At 55.6% G+C, this 17194-nt stretch overlaps 3 protein-coding genes and 1 long non-coding RNA gene across 5 annotated transcripts; 2 read left to right on the top strand and 2 right to left on the bottom strand.

Moving 5' to 3' along the window:
- Window positions 1-1334: 1334 nt before the first annotated feature.
- Window positions 1335-3760, bottom strand: LOC113881342. Its single transcript, XR_003508002.1, has 2 exons — window positions 3633-3760; window positions 1335-1632 (listed from the first exon to the last, which is right to left on the bottom strand). It is a non-coding gene; the product is annotated as an uncharacterized LOC113881342 (long non-coding RNA).
- Window positions 3761-5239: 1479 nt separating this feature from the next.
- On the top strand, window positions 5240-8959 carry FAM110D (family with sequence similarity 110 member D). Of its 2 annotated transcripts, none has more exons than XM_027519851.1 (2): window positions 5240-5488; window positions 7274-8959. In XM_027519851.1, exons 1-2 carry the CDS (start codon window positions 5481-5483, stop codon window positions 8178-8180), a joined length of 915 nt encoding a protein of 304 aa, XP_027375652.1. In that variant the 5' UTR covers window positions 5240-5480; the 3' UTR covers window positions 8181-8959. The 2 variants fall into 2 exon arrangements, with proteins under 2 accessions (XP_027375652.1, XP_027375645.1); XM_027519844.1 differs by having other exon boundaries at window positions 7271-8956.
- Window positions 8960-9038: 79 nt separating this feature from the next.
- C2H1orf232 (chromosome 2 C1orf232 homolog) lies at window positions 9039-14532 on the bottom strand. Its single transcript, XM_027519866.1, has 4 exons — window positions 13280-14532; window positions 11667-11750; window positions 11460-11557; window positions 9039-9876 (listed from the first exon to the last, which is right to left on the bottom strand). The coding sequence occupies exons 1-4, from the start codon at window positions 13361-13363 to the stop codon at window positions 9600-9602; spliced, it is 543 nt and encodes a 180-aa protein (XP_027375667.1). The 5' UTR covers window positions 13364-14532; the 3' UTR covers window positions 9039-9599.
- Window positions 14533-14618: 86 nt separating this feature from the next.
- ZNF593 (zinc finger protein 593) lies at window positions 14619-15699 on the top strand. Its single transcript, XM_027519867.1, has 3 exons — window positions 14619-15011; window positions 15252-15314; window positions 15408-15699. The coding sequence occupies exons 1-3, from the start codon at window positions 14812-14814 to the stop codon at window positions 15547-15549; spliced, it is 405 nt and encodes a 134-aa protein (XP_027375668.1). The 5' UTR covers window positions 14619-14811; the 3' UTR covers window positions 15550-15699.
- The last annotated feature ends 1495 nt before the right edge of the window (window positions 15700-17194 follow it).

Genomic DNA, 17194 nt, shown 5'->3' with positions numbered 1-17194 from the left:
TTGCAAAGAGTCGGACAGAACTGAAGTGACTTAGCGTGGCTCAGAATGTTAATATCAAGTATGTTCACTGTGATACAGGACCTCCATGACCATAGCTCAGTGCCACTGTTACAAGTGGTCAGAGATGCTCCTGCCCATTAGGGGGTCCTTGATATCAAAAGTACCCCAAAAGTCATTTATTAAGGACCACATGGGCATCTGCCACTTGGGACCCAGTGCTCTGTGCTGCACAGAGTAAGGCATAACCCTCAACATCTGCTCAGACCTAACTGCACTTGGCCCCAGGGAAATAAACGCTCTTCTCCACATCTCCTGCCTCTCCTCCAAACAAAAGACGGTTGCATCCCAGTGCCGGTAGGTTTGCACTGCTGCTGAAATTGCTGACAGCCACTGCTTGGAGTGTGGGGGAAGACTGGCGAAAGCCCGTAGGTAAGAGAAAATACAAATTAATTAGCTTGTCAAATCCTTCCTCTGAGAGCACATTAATGCACAGATTCGTGCGTAAGGGGGTATTGTTTCCGAGCAAGGGCTCAGCATCCATTTTCTTGCTTCACTTCGTGTTCCAGCGGGTAGCATGGTGTCTGCAATAGTAGCATATGATGGCTGAGGAACATTCTGCAATGTTAAACAATACATTCAGCACTTAAATTTGTAAACGCAGGCAAGACATTACATGCAAGAAGCCTGGTGCCAATTCTATACTGTTATGAATCTAGACATTGCTGTATGAGATGGTAACAATTGTGATGTGAGAGACAGGGATTTATATAATGCCATTACAATAGATTGTAATATGTTCTATGCTAATGGTAATTTATTATATACACACCATTTAAATGCACATGTTATGTAACATTTATAGCTCATCTGTAAATTTAAGTACTGTTTTAAGAATTTAATTTTTTAAAAAAAGAATTTTTTTCAATTCTAATTACTACTACCTCCGCACATCAAAGTTTCCCCAAATTGAAATTTTAAAAAACCAAAAAAAAAAAAAAGACTGAAATTAAAAAAAAAAAAGACTGTCTAATTAGGCATTACTATCAGTAGAATACAATTATATGAAATTTTTATTATTTAATTAAATTGATCATTTAATTGTGTTGATCATTGAGCAACACAATTGATCATTTTGCTGAAATCAAAGCAAGAAAAATAGGTTTTATGGAATGAAGATATAATAATATATGAATTATTGTATCTTTGTTTTTTCACTCATCTAATATTGCTGCCCCTTTAACAAACCACCTGTACATCCTTAATGATAATTAGATACAGTCATCTTTGGTACTTTGCTGGGGTTCTCTGTATAAAAAAAGCAAAACACAACAAAACATTTTTCAGAGTGTCTTTATGAAGGTGTAATTGTCGAAGTAGGAGGATAGATCTGTCATTGCTTTCTGGGAGAAGCCCCTGATTCCCTTCCACATGTTCCTCTATTTCCCTTAGTGGAGACTGGATGCTTTTTGTTCCTGGTGCTCAGTCTAAAGGTGAAAACAGTGGTGGAAGGTGGAATGCTGGAGATGGGGGTAAGGATGATGACCAAGGAGTAGGAGGTGAATAAGGCTGGAGCAGCATGCAGTCGGGGCCTCCCTCCTTCCATTCCTGGCTCAGGGTCCTGAAGATGAAGTCCTGTCCAACCAACAAATAAACGAAGTAAGCGGACAAGCGAGCAGGGAGGGCCGACTTGCCCAACCCGAGGGGTAGAGTCGAGGCAGGCAGGGCGGCTCAGCCGGTCAGAGCCGGCTCCGGAGTCCCAACTCGACCCTCTGCAAGCCGCGTGACGCTAGGTGAGCCGCTCGGCCCCCTCTCTGCCTCGGCTTCGTCACTGACTTCACGCAGGGTTTTTTAAGGAGTAGGTGAGGTACCACTGAGAGTCAGACCTGGAGCCGAGAGCTTAGAACAGAGCAATGGCTCAGTTTGGCTTTTGTTCTTCCAACTCTAGGTTGTCAGTTCCTGACAGCAGATATCCGATTTGCTTCCCGTGGTTCATTGGCGACTTGTAGGTGCTCCGGGGGAAAAACGTTTAAGGACACCTCCCTCAGAGGGAGGGGGCGCAGGCGCCGGGCTATTGTTGCGGCCGAGATTCTTTCCGAAACGGAAAGCCCTGAATTAGGGGACCGCGGCTCTAATCTCTGTGGGGCTCGCCCGCTGCCGGCGGAGGCGGGGCGGGGGCGGGGGCGGGGGATAGGGGGGCCCCTTCTGGGGGTGCTGGGGTGTCACAGACGCCAGCCTGAGCCCCGCCCTCTCTCCCTGAACCCTCCACATTTGATTGAACCCCGTGCCCTGCTCTGAGCCCCCCACCTCTTCTTTGACCGCCCCCCCCTTCTCTCACTGAGCCTGCCTTTGATCCGTGTCACCATCGTCTCACAACCTCTCGCATCCCATCCCCAACAGAAATCCCCTCCAGACCCCAAATCGATACCCTTCCTCTTTGAAAGCTTCCCACCTCACTCCAGGGGCAGAGCAAATGCTGCACCCCCTCCCATGGCCCCTGCTTTGTTCATCTTCTGTTACATCAGGCTGCTCTGCCCAGAAGCTGTGATCAGTCCTTCACACCTCTGTTCACAGCCCACCCCACCCCCCTGCAGCAGGCGGAGCTCCCGGAAAGCAAAAGCCAGGTCTGACCCATCTGCAGACCCCTGAGCAGAGGGCAGTGTTCAAAACGACTTGTTGAAAGTGGCTGAGAGTGAGGCTAGGGGATTAGGGGGAAAAAAAAAGAGAGAGAGATTTGGGCCAGAGGTGTCAGTTAGGTGTTGGAGGACAAGACCCAAGAGGTCAAGACTCCTGCCATTTACCAGCACCTGAGGCCCCAGTGCTTTTCTCAGGCACCACTTCTTCATGCCACACTGAAAGCTGGGGTTTTTTTCCCATTTACACAGAAAGGAACTCAGAGAGGTTAAGTTCTTACTTCAGGCAACACAGCCAGTGAGGGATGGGCCAGGTTTAGAATCAAAGGCACGGACACACATTTCTGCCCTGGGACAGTGTGGATCTGGGGCTTAAAGTGGACCTGAAGGGTCTCCTGATTCCCAACACTCGCTGGAGCTGTGCCCCCACCCTCCCACCACCCTCTCCCTGAAGGAGCCAGTTCTGACTCAGGCCCATTCCCATCTATCCTCATCCTCGGGGTGATCCGGGAAGGAGCTCAGAGTCAGGAAGGAAACGTCCCTCAGATTTGGCCTCCCCCTCAACCAAGGCCCTGGCTCTGGGGCCGGAAGGAATCACTTTAGGGCTCTCCCAGGGGACCCACGACCAGAAAGAGAGGCGATCCGGTTCAAGTCAAGTGTGGCCAAGACACAGGCAGGGCAGGCAGCTGGAGCCCCACCTCATGATGTCCACACCCCACCTCTTAGAGGGCTGACTCTTTCAAGGGCTCTCTCACTCACAAACCCAATCCTATCTGACCTTGACATCATGACTTTGCTCTCCAGGATCCTGACCTCCTGGGATAGACTACTGTCTCCTCTCAGGCTGGGAGCTCCTGAGAGCAGGCTCTTTGACCAAGCCCCGTCCAGACCCATGGGGGCAGGGCTGTGTCTCCCCTCTAAGACTGGGGGCTCCCAGGGCTGGGACTGTGTCTCCCCAACTCTTGACCACTCCTGAGGGGAGGTGGGCTCACTTCCACTCACCCTCGTCAGATCGGGGGCCACTCCAGGGCAGCGACCTGCATTGACTCTGAAGGCCCCTCTTTCCGTAACCCGGTGTCTGTCCAGGGCTGAGAAGGAGGCCCCTTGCCTGCCCTTCTTCCCAACCAGGATGCTCCTTTAAGACCAAAAGGATGGGGGTTGTGTAAGAGTCAGACACAACAGCCCCATCCTCCCCCTCCTTCACAGGCCAGGTTTCCTGCCATTGACAGCATCCCAGCTGGGCTCTGCCCGGCCTCATGCTTAACCCCTTCAAGGCCAGATCTCAGGGCTACTGGGCACCCCAACCTTCATCCATAAAACCAGGAGAATGAAAGTCCCTACTTCATTGGGTGGTTTTGAGGATTAAATGTGTTAATCATTGTGTGAAGTACTTAGAACAGTGCTTAGCATATATCAGTCTCTTAATACATATTAACTAGTATTCCTCATTGTGTGAACTTGATAAATCATTTCACCTGAGTCTCATTCTCTTCAGCAGTCCAATGGAGAACATAATAAACCTACTTCTGAAACGTAGTCCTGGGGATGAATTCTGATCATGTACATTAGAACATTTTGTAGAGTGCTGTAACAACACAATATGGATGGACAAAAAAAAAAAATACTCCCTTTAACTAGGTAATAAAATTCGTTACCAGGAGATGGGCCTTGTAGTTTTCAGACTTATTACCTTACTTGCCAGGTTGAGGGTGCAGTGGAAAGAGTGGATTTGGGGTTGGAATTAGGTACCCCCAATCCTGTTTCCTTGCCTATCAAGTACGGTGGTCACCCCTGCTGGGTCTGCTGTTTAGGGTCTTTGTGGGGGACAAAGGAGATCAGAGAACAAAGGTATGAACATGCTTTGCAAACATTAAAAAGTGCTAGAAGGGAGGGAAAGAGATTTGTGAAGAGTCGGGAGGGGTGCGGGGACCCCTTGGCAGGGGCATTAGTCTTGGGGCTCTGGGTGCTGCAGAGTTTGCCCAGTGGGGAGAGAGTAGAAGGTGCACTCCTGGAACCAGCATTGTGGGGACAGGACTCCCCCTTGAGAAGTGAGGTGTCAAATAAGAAACTAGGCCAGCTCTAGAAGTCCCCGATGGGGGCAAAGAAGGAAAGAGGTCCTTTCCCCAGGCTTGGACCCATCCCTTCATTACCCTCTTCCCAGCCAATTCCATTTGCCATCAGAGGATATTAGACAGAGGCCCCTCCAGTAGGCTCCCTTGTGACCTTCCTGCCAAGACTTGTTGGGAGGGGCTCACCCTGCATATCTGCAGCACCCCTCTCCCCACTTTTAGGCTGCAGATTCTTGGCCTCACCCCTAGGGAGAGCAAGCTTGACACCTTTCACACACGCAGGCCAGGGCAGGTCTAAACCTGCTCCAGAGGGAAAAAGCATGGTGTACTAGAACCCTGCCCTGCCTTCCCATCTGAACGAAGAGCATCCGCCAAGGCCCAGCAGAGCGGGCTGACCCCACGTGAATAACTTGTCCCCACCCCAGGCCTCTGGAGGAAGCTTGGGAACCAGAGACCTTGTTTGGGATGCTGGCTGTGCCCCAAGCTTACTGTGCCTCTATGTAAACCACTTAACCTGCCAGGGCCTGTGTGACCATTGGCTAAATAAAGGAGCTGGACGTGGTCCAAGGGTCCTCTCCTGCTCTGAGATGGTGACCAGGAAGGAGTTAACAGAGGCCAGGCTCCAGGTCAGGAAGGCAAGAGTTAATCTTGGGGGTGGAGGCTCTCTTGGCTTTTCCTGTGGAGAGTGAGGTTTGGCTGCCACCAAAGTTACTTCCAGTCCCCGCTGTCCCTCCTGCCTTCAGTCTGGACCTGCCGGGGGACCCTGGCATTCAGCCTCCCCATGCAGAGGTGAGTGCATCCTGAACCTGGAGCTGGGGTGGGAGGGCACCCAGACACCCAAGGGTACGGAGGCTGGCACCAAGCCAGGGAGCACTGTCCCCCAGCCCGCATCTGTGTCCAGAGCCGAAAGCTTGGGCAAAGTTCATCAGTCCACTGACCCCAGCGCTGGGAGAAGGTAGGCAGAGGGACAGAGGGCTCAAGGATGTCTGCCAGGCTTTTAGGGAGGGAATGTCTGCGGTCCAGCACCAAGGAGCTCAGAAGGCCAGGAAGAGGCAGTGGACAGCAAACTATTTTGGTCCCTGTGTTTAGGAACTTTTTATAGTCTCCTGCTCAGGGCTGGGAAGAGGAGGGGGCAGGAGGGTACCCATGAGGTCAGACAAGCACAGATCCCTCCTGGGACCTTAGAATCAGACCTGTTGCCAAGTTGAGTCTTTGGGAGGCAGGAAGGAGGGCACTGCCAGGCTCTCCTTGCTGCCTGGGTTCCCAGTCACCAGCTACCTATGGGCTGACTTACTGGACACTAAGTGGGTGTATGTAAGTGTATGTGTTTATACTCATGCAGGCTGCCCTGGGGGGAGTGGGATTGGTAGAGTTTCTACTCCAAGACCCCTCACCAGGGCTCCCCTCCCCCCATCCCTGGCAAGTTGTGTTTCTTTGTTGCCTCCAGCCCAAGGTCTCCTCAGCCCCTAGAACTGCTGTGTCCCTCTCAGCTGAATGGAGGATGGGAGGAGTAGGGAAACAGAAGTGGGGTGGAGTGTGCTGGGCTGTGTGGGTGGCCCATTCTATTACTGCCAAAGGAACTGTCAGCTCTTGATTTACAATCCCCCTGGGCCCCCTTCCCCAGCAGAAAAGGAAGGTGGAGAAGAAGGGTCATGGGGGTCTCAGGGTGAGGGACCCAGAGGGCAGGTTTCTGGGAGTACAAGTTCCTGGGAAGAATTAGTGGAAGGAACTTTTTAGAGAGGTAAAGGGCCCATCTCTCGCAGAAATCGCTTGGTGTTAAAGCAGCAAGAACAGAAGCAAAACAGAGAGGAAAGTTCCGATAGGCAAGTGAGAGATTCAAACTACGAAGCGAGAGACCTGTGTTCCAGTCCTGGGCCCAAACTCTCAGTGAGACCTGAACTAGCTCCTCCTCTTTGCGCCAGTTTTCTCTTCTGTGAAATGGAAGTGCAGGGGGCAAACAAAGTGATGTTTACAAGTTGGGCATTCTGGAATTCCCTTCGAAGGGGCACAGACTGAGTGGCATATAGCTGGCTGAAGTGACGTGGTGACCATGTCCCTCTCTTTCCCTGATGGCCCTGCTGGGCCTGGGCAGGGCAGTTGGCTGCAATTACCGGAGGCTCCTACCCTGTGGTTATGTCCCTGACCTCTCTGCTTGGGGGCGGGATGGGTGGGTCCTGCTGGAACCAGCGGGTGGCTGGGAAGCCTCCTTGTCTTGGACTCAAAGTTGCTAGGTTGGGAAGAGGTATTTTTTCCGGTTGAGGCTACTTTCGGGAACCAGGCCGGGGAACAGCCCCATTTCCTTTTCCAAGGGTCCGGCTTGCTGATGCCTACTTGGCATGGCCCTGTGGCCAGAATGGGGCACGCTCAAAAGGGCCTAGGTCTCTGGATGGTCAGAAAGCCCCTGCCCATTGTCTCTGAGGGATCAGGGAAGGGATACCTGAGCCTCTGCCCCCTAGGCATGGCACCTGGCTGACTTGCATGGGGGAGGGGTGGCTGGCTGACCTTATTCCCAGGAATGCCTTCAGGAGAGTCATCTCCTACCTCTCCCCCTGACCACTCCTCTTTCCCCAGCAGGTCCCAGGGAGCCCCAGCCAATTGCTCTCAGTTCCTTCACTATCTGCCTGCCTCCAGTGGCTTATGGAGCACTGTCCTGCCCAGTTCTGCTAAAATGCTCCTGGCCTCTCCCTCCACCCCGTCCCGGGGACGGACCCCCAGCGCAGTGGAGAGGCTGGAGGCCGACAAAGCCAAGTATGTCAAGACGCACCAGGTGATCGCGCGACGCCAGGAGCCGGCTCTGCGTGGGGGTCCCGGGCCGCTCACCCCGCACACTTGCAACGAGCTGGGGCCCCCTCCATCGCCCAGAACGCCCAGGCCCGCCCGCCGGGGCAGTGGCAGGCGACTGCCAAGGCCTGATTCCCTCATCTTCTACCGCCAGAAGCGGGACTGTAAGGCTTCGGTGAACAAAGAGAATGCCAAGGGCCAGGGGCTGGTGCGGCGCCTCTTCCTGGGCAGCCCCCGAGACGTCGCCTCGAGCAGCGCAGGCTCATCGGAGCGACCCGCGGCTCCCGGGGGATGGACCGCGCCCCAAGATGCCCCGGAAGCGGCGGGAAAGCGGGCATTGTGCCCCACGTGCTCGCTGCCCCTGTCGGAGAAGGAGCGCTTCTTCAACTACTGCGGCCTGGAGCGCGCGCTCGTGGAGGTGCTGGGAGCCGAGCGCTTCTCTCCGCAGAGCTGGGGCGCCGACGCCAGCCCCCAGCCCGGAACGTCGCCGCCGCCGGGCTCCGGAGACGCCAGCGACTGGACGTCCAGCGAGGGCGGCGCAGATCGCCGGGACGGTGCGGAGGGCGGCGGCTCAGCGGCGGCGGGCTCGGAGCGGGACGGGCGCCCCCAGGTGTCGGTGGTGGAGCGCAACGCGCGCGTCATCCAGTGGCTGTACGGCTGCCAGCGCGCCCGCGGGCCACCGCGCGAGTCCGAGGTGTGACCGCCGCCGCTCGGGGGCCGGCTCTCCTGGAGTTGGCGGTCCGGGGAAGGGCAAGGAGCGGGCGCGGGGCTGGACCCGGGCAAGGGCAGGGGCTCCCTGCCTCACGCGTCGAGTGCTTTGGGGCAAGCCCTTCCCTCTGGATCGCGGCGTCCACGCTTGAACCTTCGGAGCTTGGGACCAAACGGTTCCGAAGGCCCTTCCCAGCGCAGACTGAGGACGGGGAGGTAGCCGGCCTCGCGGCCCCTGTGGAGGCCGGGAGGTGAGTGAAGACTGGGTTGGGAGATCAGAGAACCTGCTGAATAAAGCCAAAACGTTCTTTAACGGACTCGGAAGGTTGGATTACAGGGCAGATGCGCCAGGGTTTTGGAGTGTGGCTTCCAGACTGACTGTGTGACCCTGGGCCAGCACTCCGCCTCTGGGAACCGCAGCGACACCCCCTCGGTTGATCAAAGTATTGAAATGGTCACAAAGCGCTTGGCAAAGTTGAGGAAGTGCTAAGTAAACGAAGCCTCTAGGACCACTACCGAATTAGCATAATACTAACAGTAACACTATTATGATCATCTCTGCCACTGACCGCGCCCCACCACAGGGGTGGGGTCCAAACTATTTTGGGGGATAGAGGTTGAGGGAGGGGTCTGCTCCCAGAAATCTGGGGTTCACTAGTCCCCGAAGGCCCTCATTCCTGGAGCTTTGCCGCCCATTTTGGTTACTCGGTAGGAAGGACTGAAATGTGGTGAATCCAGAATCAGGATAATAAAGGACTTTTCAAACCAGGATTTTGCCAGCCCACAGCCTCACCTCATCACTGCCTTTCTTTCCCTTAAAACAAGGTCACCTGTTTTCCTCACACGTTCACACCTCCAAGTCTTTATTCACTTCCTCTTCCTTTTAGGCGGGTTACCTTCCCCTTTCTTTCCACTCAGCTAAGATTCCGTATATGCGTTCTCTAGCTCTCTCTCGGGAACTCCTGAATTTCCCAGCGGGTCTCATCTCCTCTGAGCTCCCAAGTACAGCCTGATTTTGGGGCCTCAACCTATCACCTTGCGTGGGACCCGCTGGTAGTCTGGGTTCTCTTGTTAGTCTCTGACCTTCCCCTAGTACAGGGACAAGGCCACAAGCAAAGTGTCGAATTAAAAGCGGCTGGAGAGGGCGGCAAGACCTGTCCATACTGGTAAGATGGTGCCCCAAATCGAATACAATCTGTACTGATACCAGGGATGTCCCTGGTCGTTTTTCTCCCTGTAGGTTTGTGGGGGCACAAGGCGAGGACCACTCCAGTTGGACCCGGGCCTGAGGTTGCCCACCCCAAAGCAGCCTTCTCCGTCCGGACATAAAAGCACGCGGTCACCAGAGGTGTCAGGCCAGGTTTTTATCCGGAAGGGGAGGAGCGGGCGCCCAGTTCGGCCAGCCGGCCGGCTAGTCGCCCTTGGGTGCCGCTTTCACCCTCATCTCGGCCAGTTTGTGAGTGAGGAAGCCCCACTTGAAACCGGCCACGGGATCAGCTTCGCGCGGCTCGGGGCGCTCGGCGGCCTCGTCCCCGGCTTCGGGGTCCGGCTCCGGGGTGGGCTCCGCTCCGCGCAGCATGGACGCGGCGGCCGCCTGCTGCTGCTGCCACCTGCTGGCGAACGCGTCCCAGAAGCCCGGCCCGCGCGCCTCGGCCGCCGCCTGCGGGGCGGGCTGCGCAGCCAGCGGGCTGCGGGAGAGAGGCGGGGTCAGGGGCTGGCCGGGAGGCCCCGGAGAGGCCAAAGGACAGGAGGCGGGGTCAGGGGACCTATCGTGGGGCCAGTGGGGCCCGGGCGAGGTCGAGGGCTGGGAGGGAGGAGAGACCCGGGAGACTGGGAGGAGGTCAGGGCATGGAGGCGAGAGGAGTACTCAGAGGCTACTGGGATAGGGGTCAGGGCATTAGGTGAGGGGGTCTGGGCTTGCCTCGTGGCTCAGCTGGTAAAGAATTCGCCCGCAATGCGGGAGACCAGGGTTCGATCCCTGGGTTGGGAAGATCCCCTGGAGAAGGGAACAGCTACCCATTCCAGTATTCTGGCCTGAGGAATTCCATGGACTATATAGTCCATGGAGTCGCAGTCGGTCGGACACGACTGAGCGACTTTCACTTTCGCTGGGAAAAAGGGTCGGGATCAGGATCCGTGGGGAGAGAGCCGGGCTCACGGGGTCAGAGTTGGTACTCAGGGAGAGGGAGGAGGCCAGAGCAGGGGAGATGGAGGCTGCGGGAAGGTGGGGAGGAGCCCTGAGAGAGGAGCGGGCGGAAGGATGGGAGGTGGTGGTGGCACCCGATCGGGGTGGGGGAGGGACGCGGTCAGATTCTGGAGGCGGTCCTTCGGGAAAACCCGCAGAGCCCGGGGGAAAGGGGCGGGGCGGGAACAGGGGTCTGGTTTCCCGGATGGAGGGAAAGAGGGTCCAGAAAAATGGGGGACGCTGGGGAGAGGACGGGTGCAGGGACCCCGAGGAAGGAGAAGGGCCTAGATCAAAGGCTTAGGGGAGAGGGAAACTCGGGAGGTAGCAAGGAGATGTCGGGAAGGGCAATCAGGAATGGTGTTGAAGCTTGAGTCCATGGGCAGGAGAGAGAAAAGGAACCCTGCGGCAAGAGAGATGGGCGGGTCGGGGGAACCCTAAGGAAGAAAGGAATAGGGGGGATGTCAAAAGGGAAGTGTGACTGGGCTGGAGGAAAGGGCAGAAGTGGAGTGTGTCCCAGAACAGAGCTAGGGGGGAGATCAGACCCTGGATCTGACCCTGTGGCCCCCAGCATCAAGGACTCGCTAAGACAGGGGTTCCTAAACTGTTACCCTCAAGTCCTCAGAGAGCTCGCTGAAAATATAGATCCCCGGCCTCAGCCAACACCCACTGAATCAGAATCTTTGAAGGAAGGTCTGGGAATCTGTGTCTGTCTCAAGTTCCCTGGGAGGATGAGCGTTTAGACCAATACTTAAGAACCACTGATCTGAACCACTCTCTGTTCCAAACACCTAAAACTTCTCTCCTGGTTTCCCTTATTCTAGGGAGGTGACCCCTCCCACATGGATGGGGAGAGACACAGTAATACCTTCTAGCATCTCAATCCCAACAGCTGGTAAATTCCTCCTGAGATCTAATCTAATCTCCCAGATTGGCCTCTTTCCTGCTGAGAGAGAGAGAAACAGGAACAGCCAGGGGCTGGCCCTCCCCAGTCCTCCATGGTCAGAAAGACAAAGCAGAAGGAAAGGACATGGGAGAAGAGGGTCCCCAGGTCTGTTTCAGACAGCCTCCCCCGAAACACACACGTACTGGTCAGCACAGGGCTCCGGTGGCAGCAGCTTATTCTCATCTTCTTTGTTAAACAAAGATGACATCGTCAGCCAACCTTTCACCCCGACTCCCTGAACCTGGGAGAGAGGGGCTGAGGGTCAAGGAGGGCCCCAGCACACCTCCCAGGACTCCACAGAGGCTTCTGCCCAGTTCCCCAGGATTGGGGCGGAAAAAAGCAGAACTCACCCGGCGGGCCAGCTGTGACATGGGGTTGAAGGCCTCTTCAGTGGGTTCTGCCATCTCAGACTCCACTAACACTGGGTTCTCCTTCTGGGACACAAGACCCCCACCCAGTATGAGAGAGGCCCCAGAGGAATACGACCTCCCTTCCCTCCTGCCAGCCTGATGCACACAGACCAGGACTTGAAACCCCATGGAACAAGACACACCTAGCCCCCTGACACCCTCCAAAACTGCACACAGGTGTTTGTACCTCTATGCAAAACTACCTGTCATACACATTACCTGTAGAGTAGATCCTTGCAGACACCTTTGAGCTCACATACCTGCTCACCCACAGACACATTCATACACACTGCCACACACATGGACAAAGGCTTGCACGCCAATGGAGACACACACCTGTACATGAGTGTGCCTCCATATGGCTACAGCTCTTCACCTGTATATAGATACATGTGCTGTGAGACACTTACCCAAGGATGCTCATACAGTTCACACCTGTGCTCTTCCACAACTGCAGACAGGTGCATGGAAGCCCACTCAGCACATAAAACTTCACCCATTCACAGACACTAAAACACAGATGTACACACACACCCAAACACGCATACCATACAAACACAATACCTGTGAATGCTTCCATAGTCTTCTGCCTCAAAGGTATACACCTGAAAATGCCTATAACCTGTTCACACCTGCACACACACACACCTTACCTGGGGATTCCACACAGAAACCAATCCCTATACTGACCCACAGACACTTCTACACAGGGTCAGCCCTGGACGCCAACCTGTGTAGACATACATTTATTCACACTGACATACACACACCCTGGAACTAATTCCTGCCTCTGCCGTGTCTATTTGTGTAACTGCCATCCCTGGGGGCTCAGATGGTAAAGAATCCACCTGCAGTGCAGGAGACCTGGGTTCAATCCCTGGGTTGGGAGGATCCCCTGGAGAAGGGAACAGCGACCCACTCCAGTATTCTTGCCTGGAGAATTCCATGGACAGAGGAGCCTGGCAGGCTACAGTCCATAGGGTCACAAAGAGTCAGACAGGACTGAGCGACTTTCACTTTTACTTTCCAGAGGTAAGACTCTTTTCAAAAACCTTTTTTTAATGTCAGAACAAACATGGTCCAAGTAATGGCTCTGATCTGAGCTGCTACAGTGACCCTCAGTGTAACAAATGCTGCTTATCCTGCCACCAGTCCCAGGGGCTCCCTTCCTCTCAAAGCAAATCATCCCACTTCTGCTCAGCTCTGCCCGTTAGAAACATGTGTCAAACTGAGTGTATCTGCATGGGTGCTGCCCTTGGGTCCTAAAAGGATCCCTTCCATGTGGCAGCCCTTGAGATCTTTGGAGACGCTGACCACTCCTCAGGTGCCCCCCCCCCCAAGTCTTCCCTTCTTCTTTGGTTTGCTGGAATGTCCTGACTTTCTGCCAGTGCACCATGCCATTGGTCATCCCTGTATTGCCAGTTGCTTCCACACAAGTCAATGGCTCTTTCTCTCCCCTCCCTCCTCAGAACCAGTCCCTTCTTCTTCTCTGTACCTTTCACTCCTGCTGCCCCTCTGCCCATGCCCCATCCAGCAAGCAGGATGGTACCCACCTCCTCTGCCAGGCCCTCCTCAGATTCCCCACTCAGGGTCTGTAGCACTTTGGACTTGTAGGTTTTCCAGAAGGCCTGGCTCATGGCTGCATGGGAAATAGGCCTGGCACCCAGGCACGGGAAGCTGGTGGTTCAGGGGGCACCCAGTGAGTCTGGCTCCAGGAACCTGGTGAGTCTGAGAGCCTGTCCCAAGCATCAGGTGACCTCATTAAAGATGCACCAGCCTCCCCAGATGGCACAGTGCCCAGCAGGTGAACCCGATCCAAAAGAGTCTGTGGTGAGACCCAGCTTCTGCCCCTTCAGCCCCTTATCTTGACCCATATTTGCAAGAATAATGAAAACATAATGAAGACATCTTTCTTTACAGAAGCCTCCTTCCTGGGCCTACGAGTTCTTGAATTTGATTATTTGGAAAGGCTCCAGAAAAATTCTTTTCCATTCACGAATTCTATTTACAAAGTCTTTGGGCTTAGGACCCACAGTGGTGCCTCTGCGGCTGTAGCCATACCAGCTGTGCCCTCAACAGGGCCATACCCTCAACAGGGCCCTGCCCTATACCTTCACTCAGCCTGTATGGTCTGGAGTGGGAAGGCCCCAAGGCTCCCAGTGGGTGCCCTGGGCTTACATTTCACTGCTTTGGGCTGGAAACCGATTCCTCTCCCCAGGGATGCACGTGCTGGTCTCCCTGTTTCCTGGCAACAGGTTCCAAAGAACTGGAGCCCCTGAATTATTGCTGAGTTCCTGTGGTCAACCTGGAAGGAAAAAGGCACCCAGCTCTGATGCATGGGGAAAGGCTCTCTGGCCCTCTCCCCAGACTGAGCACACACCATCTAGGCTGATCTCTCTCTTTGATGCCAGCCCACGCCTGACAGTCCAGGGCTCAGAGCAAGGGGTCAAAGATGGGAGGTCCTTCTGTGAGAATCTCCTCTTCTTGTGAGAGGAGCTGACCCCCTTGAGTCTCTGACAGGGCACTGTGATCTCTGGGAGGAATAACTGGGGAGGGGTTTCAAATGGCGAGGGCTTTCTCAAGGACCAGAGATATCTCGGCGCCCTGTGGGAGCTGGGATCCCAAACGTCTTCACTCTTACTTATTCATTTATTCACATCACAGACATTTTTCAGTGCCTCCCAGAGATGCAACATTATTCCCCCTCTCCCCTCAACCGCGGAATCTAAGATGGGGGAACCAGGAAGGTGTGACAAGGCCAGAGGACGGCGCTGAAATCGGTTGGGCCAGGCTGGATGGGTTTGGCCAGGGGACTGGCCGAAATGCCCGCAGGGCTCACACCACCGAGCTCCCTCCAGTGACCGAAGAGGACGCTTGGTGAGGCCGGATCCCGAGCTCAGTCACTGACGTCGACGACCGCCTGGGGGCGCTCGAAGCGCGAGCCGCGCGAGTGACGTCATCAGAGGCGGTCCGGTGGAGCCCGACCCGTCCCGGAGCGTCATATGACGTCATCGAGCCGTCCGGAAGCGCCCCCACGTGTCCTCCCACCTCGGTTCTGGGACCTCTGATCTTGCTGTCACCCATCATGGGTCGTTCCCGCCGAACGGGCGCGCACCGAGCACACTCTTTGGCCCGTCAGATGAAGGCGAAGCGGCGGCGGCCGGACCTGGATGAGATTCACCGCGAGTTGCGGCCCCAGGTCGCCACACGGCCCCGGCCAGACCCAGGCGCTGAACCCGATCCCGACCTGCCAGGGGGAGGCCTGCATCGCTGTCTGGCCTGCGCGTGAGTTCTGGCCAGGCCCAGGCCTGAGGAGGAGAAGGGTCCGCGGTACGGGCCGGAGGTGTGAGGTCCGGGCCCGGGGTGTGCAGGGTTTCCCTCTCTTGGGACCCATGTGGGTCTGCCGGCCTCCCATGCCTTCAAGCCCGGAGCCTAGCGTCAGCGAATGAGCTAGGGTCAGGGAAGTAGGCCTACCTGAGAGGCATCACCTTCTGACTCTCCTCCCTACCCACCTCATCCCTACAGGAGGTACTTCATCGATTCTGCCAACCTGAAGACCCACTTCCGATCCAAAGATCACAAGAAGAGGTATGAAGGAGCAAGGAGAGGATTGATGGATGGGTTGCCGGGCAGACAGAGCTTGCATCTGGTCAGCTTTCAATTCCTATTCTTTTTTCCCAGGCTGAAACAGCTGAGTGTGGAGCCCTACAGTCAGGAAGAAGCGGAGAGGGCAGCGGGCATGGGTTCCTATATTCCTCCCCAGCGGCTGGCAGTCCCCACAGAAGTATCCACTGAGGTCCCTGAGATGGACACGTCTACATGACATGGCCTGAGGATGCAAGGCAGAGGAGCTGCCCATGGACAGTGGTACAGGGGCCAAGCTGGGAGAGACTGTGCTTATCTCTTTTGGTTTGGGGAGTGGATGGCCTCTTCCAGATACCCTCCTTTCCAATAAAAGAAATGGATAAATAGGGCTTGCTTCTGACTCACTAACCTCCAGGCCACTCCTCCAAATTCAAGCCCTGTAAAGATTTCTCTACTACTCCTGTGTACAGGACCCAGGAATTTACTCCCTGCTTGATTCAGCCTTAGAGCCTGCATCCTTGCCATCCCTCAGGGGTCCTGGCATCTGTGCTGAAGCCCCCTTTGGAGCCCAGGTGTGTGTGGGGTGATGGGTAGGATCAGGTTTATACTCTTGCTTACAATGAGGACAGGGAGTGACCTCCAGGAAAAGAAAGAAGTAGGCTCCTGAGATTGTAGCCCCTGTGAATCCAGGGGCCGAGGTGAGAGGCTGCCTGCTTCGTCATGGAGCCTGTGGCCGCCGCCGCTGCCCCACCATCTTCCAGACAGCATAGCAGGAGCCGCCCAGCCCGAGGACAGCCAGCACTGCAGCCACAATCCCCGCCAGCGGACTCCGGGGCTCTGCCTTCAGCTCCCCGGCTATCTGCATCTGGAGATGCACAGAGGGTCCACCTGAGGGGTCAGTCAAGACTACTGGGAAGACGGGTGGGGTGGAAAGGGGCTGAGAAGCTACAGCTGGGGAAAGGAGATATGGATGCCATTGCTGCCCCAGGGAGATTCCACCCCAATCCCTCTCGCTTCACTGCCCATCTGGGCCCTGGTTGCTCAGGCGGCCGGGAACGTGACAGCCTGGTGACTGGGTATCATCCCGGCCATGGTAAGGGGCGGATAGGGTCGGTGCTGGAAGCCATCCGTTGGGGTACTTACCTGTAGCACTCGGAAGTAGCCAGGGGTCAGGCATCGAAATCGCATGGTGGGTGCCGCTCGTCTCCCAGATGTCCTGTGGGGTGAAAGCCGGAATGAGGACCAGTGGCGTTCGTTCATGATACCAAGAGGTGGAAATCAGGGCACAGAGGTCCCTGCTTCTCATACGTGAGAGAGCCTTGCCCTCAGAGGATGCTCACCAGCGTCTGCCTTCCCGGGTCTGGCAGGGGCGGGACAGCCAGACCTTTAAATCTGTCCCTTCCCCCACTGCCCGCCCTGCCGGCCTTAGGAGCAGCTGTCAGGAGAGATCAGCATCAGGCCTGAGCAGCTCCTCCCCCGCCCACTGGGGAGTGCAGCCCTGGGAGGCAGGAGAGGCCTTGCCTAGCAGCGTGGACAAGTCTCAGGCCTGGACCAGGTGCGGGAGGGCCTGCCCGGCCCTGGTTTTGGCCCTGTCCCTGCCTCAGGTAACTGGATGTCACCTGTCAGCTCTCAGCAGAGGAGGGGTTGGGTACCTTTAGCACCCCTTCCAAATAGGGGCAGGCCTTTTTCACTTGATTTCTTTTAGATCAACCATACCTACCTTGGGGGAAGGCACATTTCACCCCTTTCCCCAAGATGGAGTTCCTACAGGAACTTCCCTCCTCAGCTTGGAGACAAGAATAAAAGATCTGCATCTACTGATTGAAAAAGCTGTTTGAGGTGTGTTAAGAAAAATTGTAGCTGATTGGGAATTTCCTGGTGGC

Source organism: Bos indicus x Bos taurus, chromosome 2, assembly GCF_003369695.1.
Source record: "Bos indicus x Bos taurus breed Angus x Brahman F1 hybrid chromosome 2, Bos_hybrid_MaternalHap_v2.0, whole genome shotgun sequence".
Taxonomy (NCBI): domain Eukaryota; kingdom Metazoa; phylum Chordata; class Mammalia; order Artiodactyla; family Bovidae; genus Bos; species Bos indicus x Bos taurus.
This window is presented reverse-complemented; position numbering and strand designations above follow the sequence as displayed.

Excerpts from the sequence above, each read along its gene's own strand:
- C2H1orf232 (XM_027519866.1), bottom strand. The coding sequence starts at position 13,363 with ATGAGCCAGGCCTTCTGGAAAACCTACAAGTCCAAAGTGCTACAGACC. Across the intron at positions 11,558-11,666 it reads TGTCACAGCTGGCCCGCCGG|GTTCAGGGAGTCGGGGTGAA; the intron begins GTGAGTTCTGCT and ends CCTCTCTCCCAG. Across the intron at positions 9,877-11,459 it reads CCGGAGCCCTGTGCTGACCA|CCCGCTGGCTGCGCAGCCCG; the intron begins GTACGTGTGTGT and ends TCTCTCCCGCAG.
- ZNF593 (XM_027519867.1), top strand. The coding sequence starts at position 14,812 with ATGGGTCGTTCCCGCCGAACGGGCGCGCACCGAGCACACTCTTTGGCC. Across the intron at positions 15,012-15,251 it reads CATCGCTGTCTGGCCTGCGC|GAGGTACTTCATCGATTCTG; the intron begins GTGAGTTCTGGC and ends TCATCCCTACAG. Across the intron at positions 15,315-15,407 it reads TCCAAAGATCACAAGAAGAG|GCTGAAACAGCTGAGTGTGG; the intron begins GTATGAAGGAGC and ends CTTTTTTCCCAG.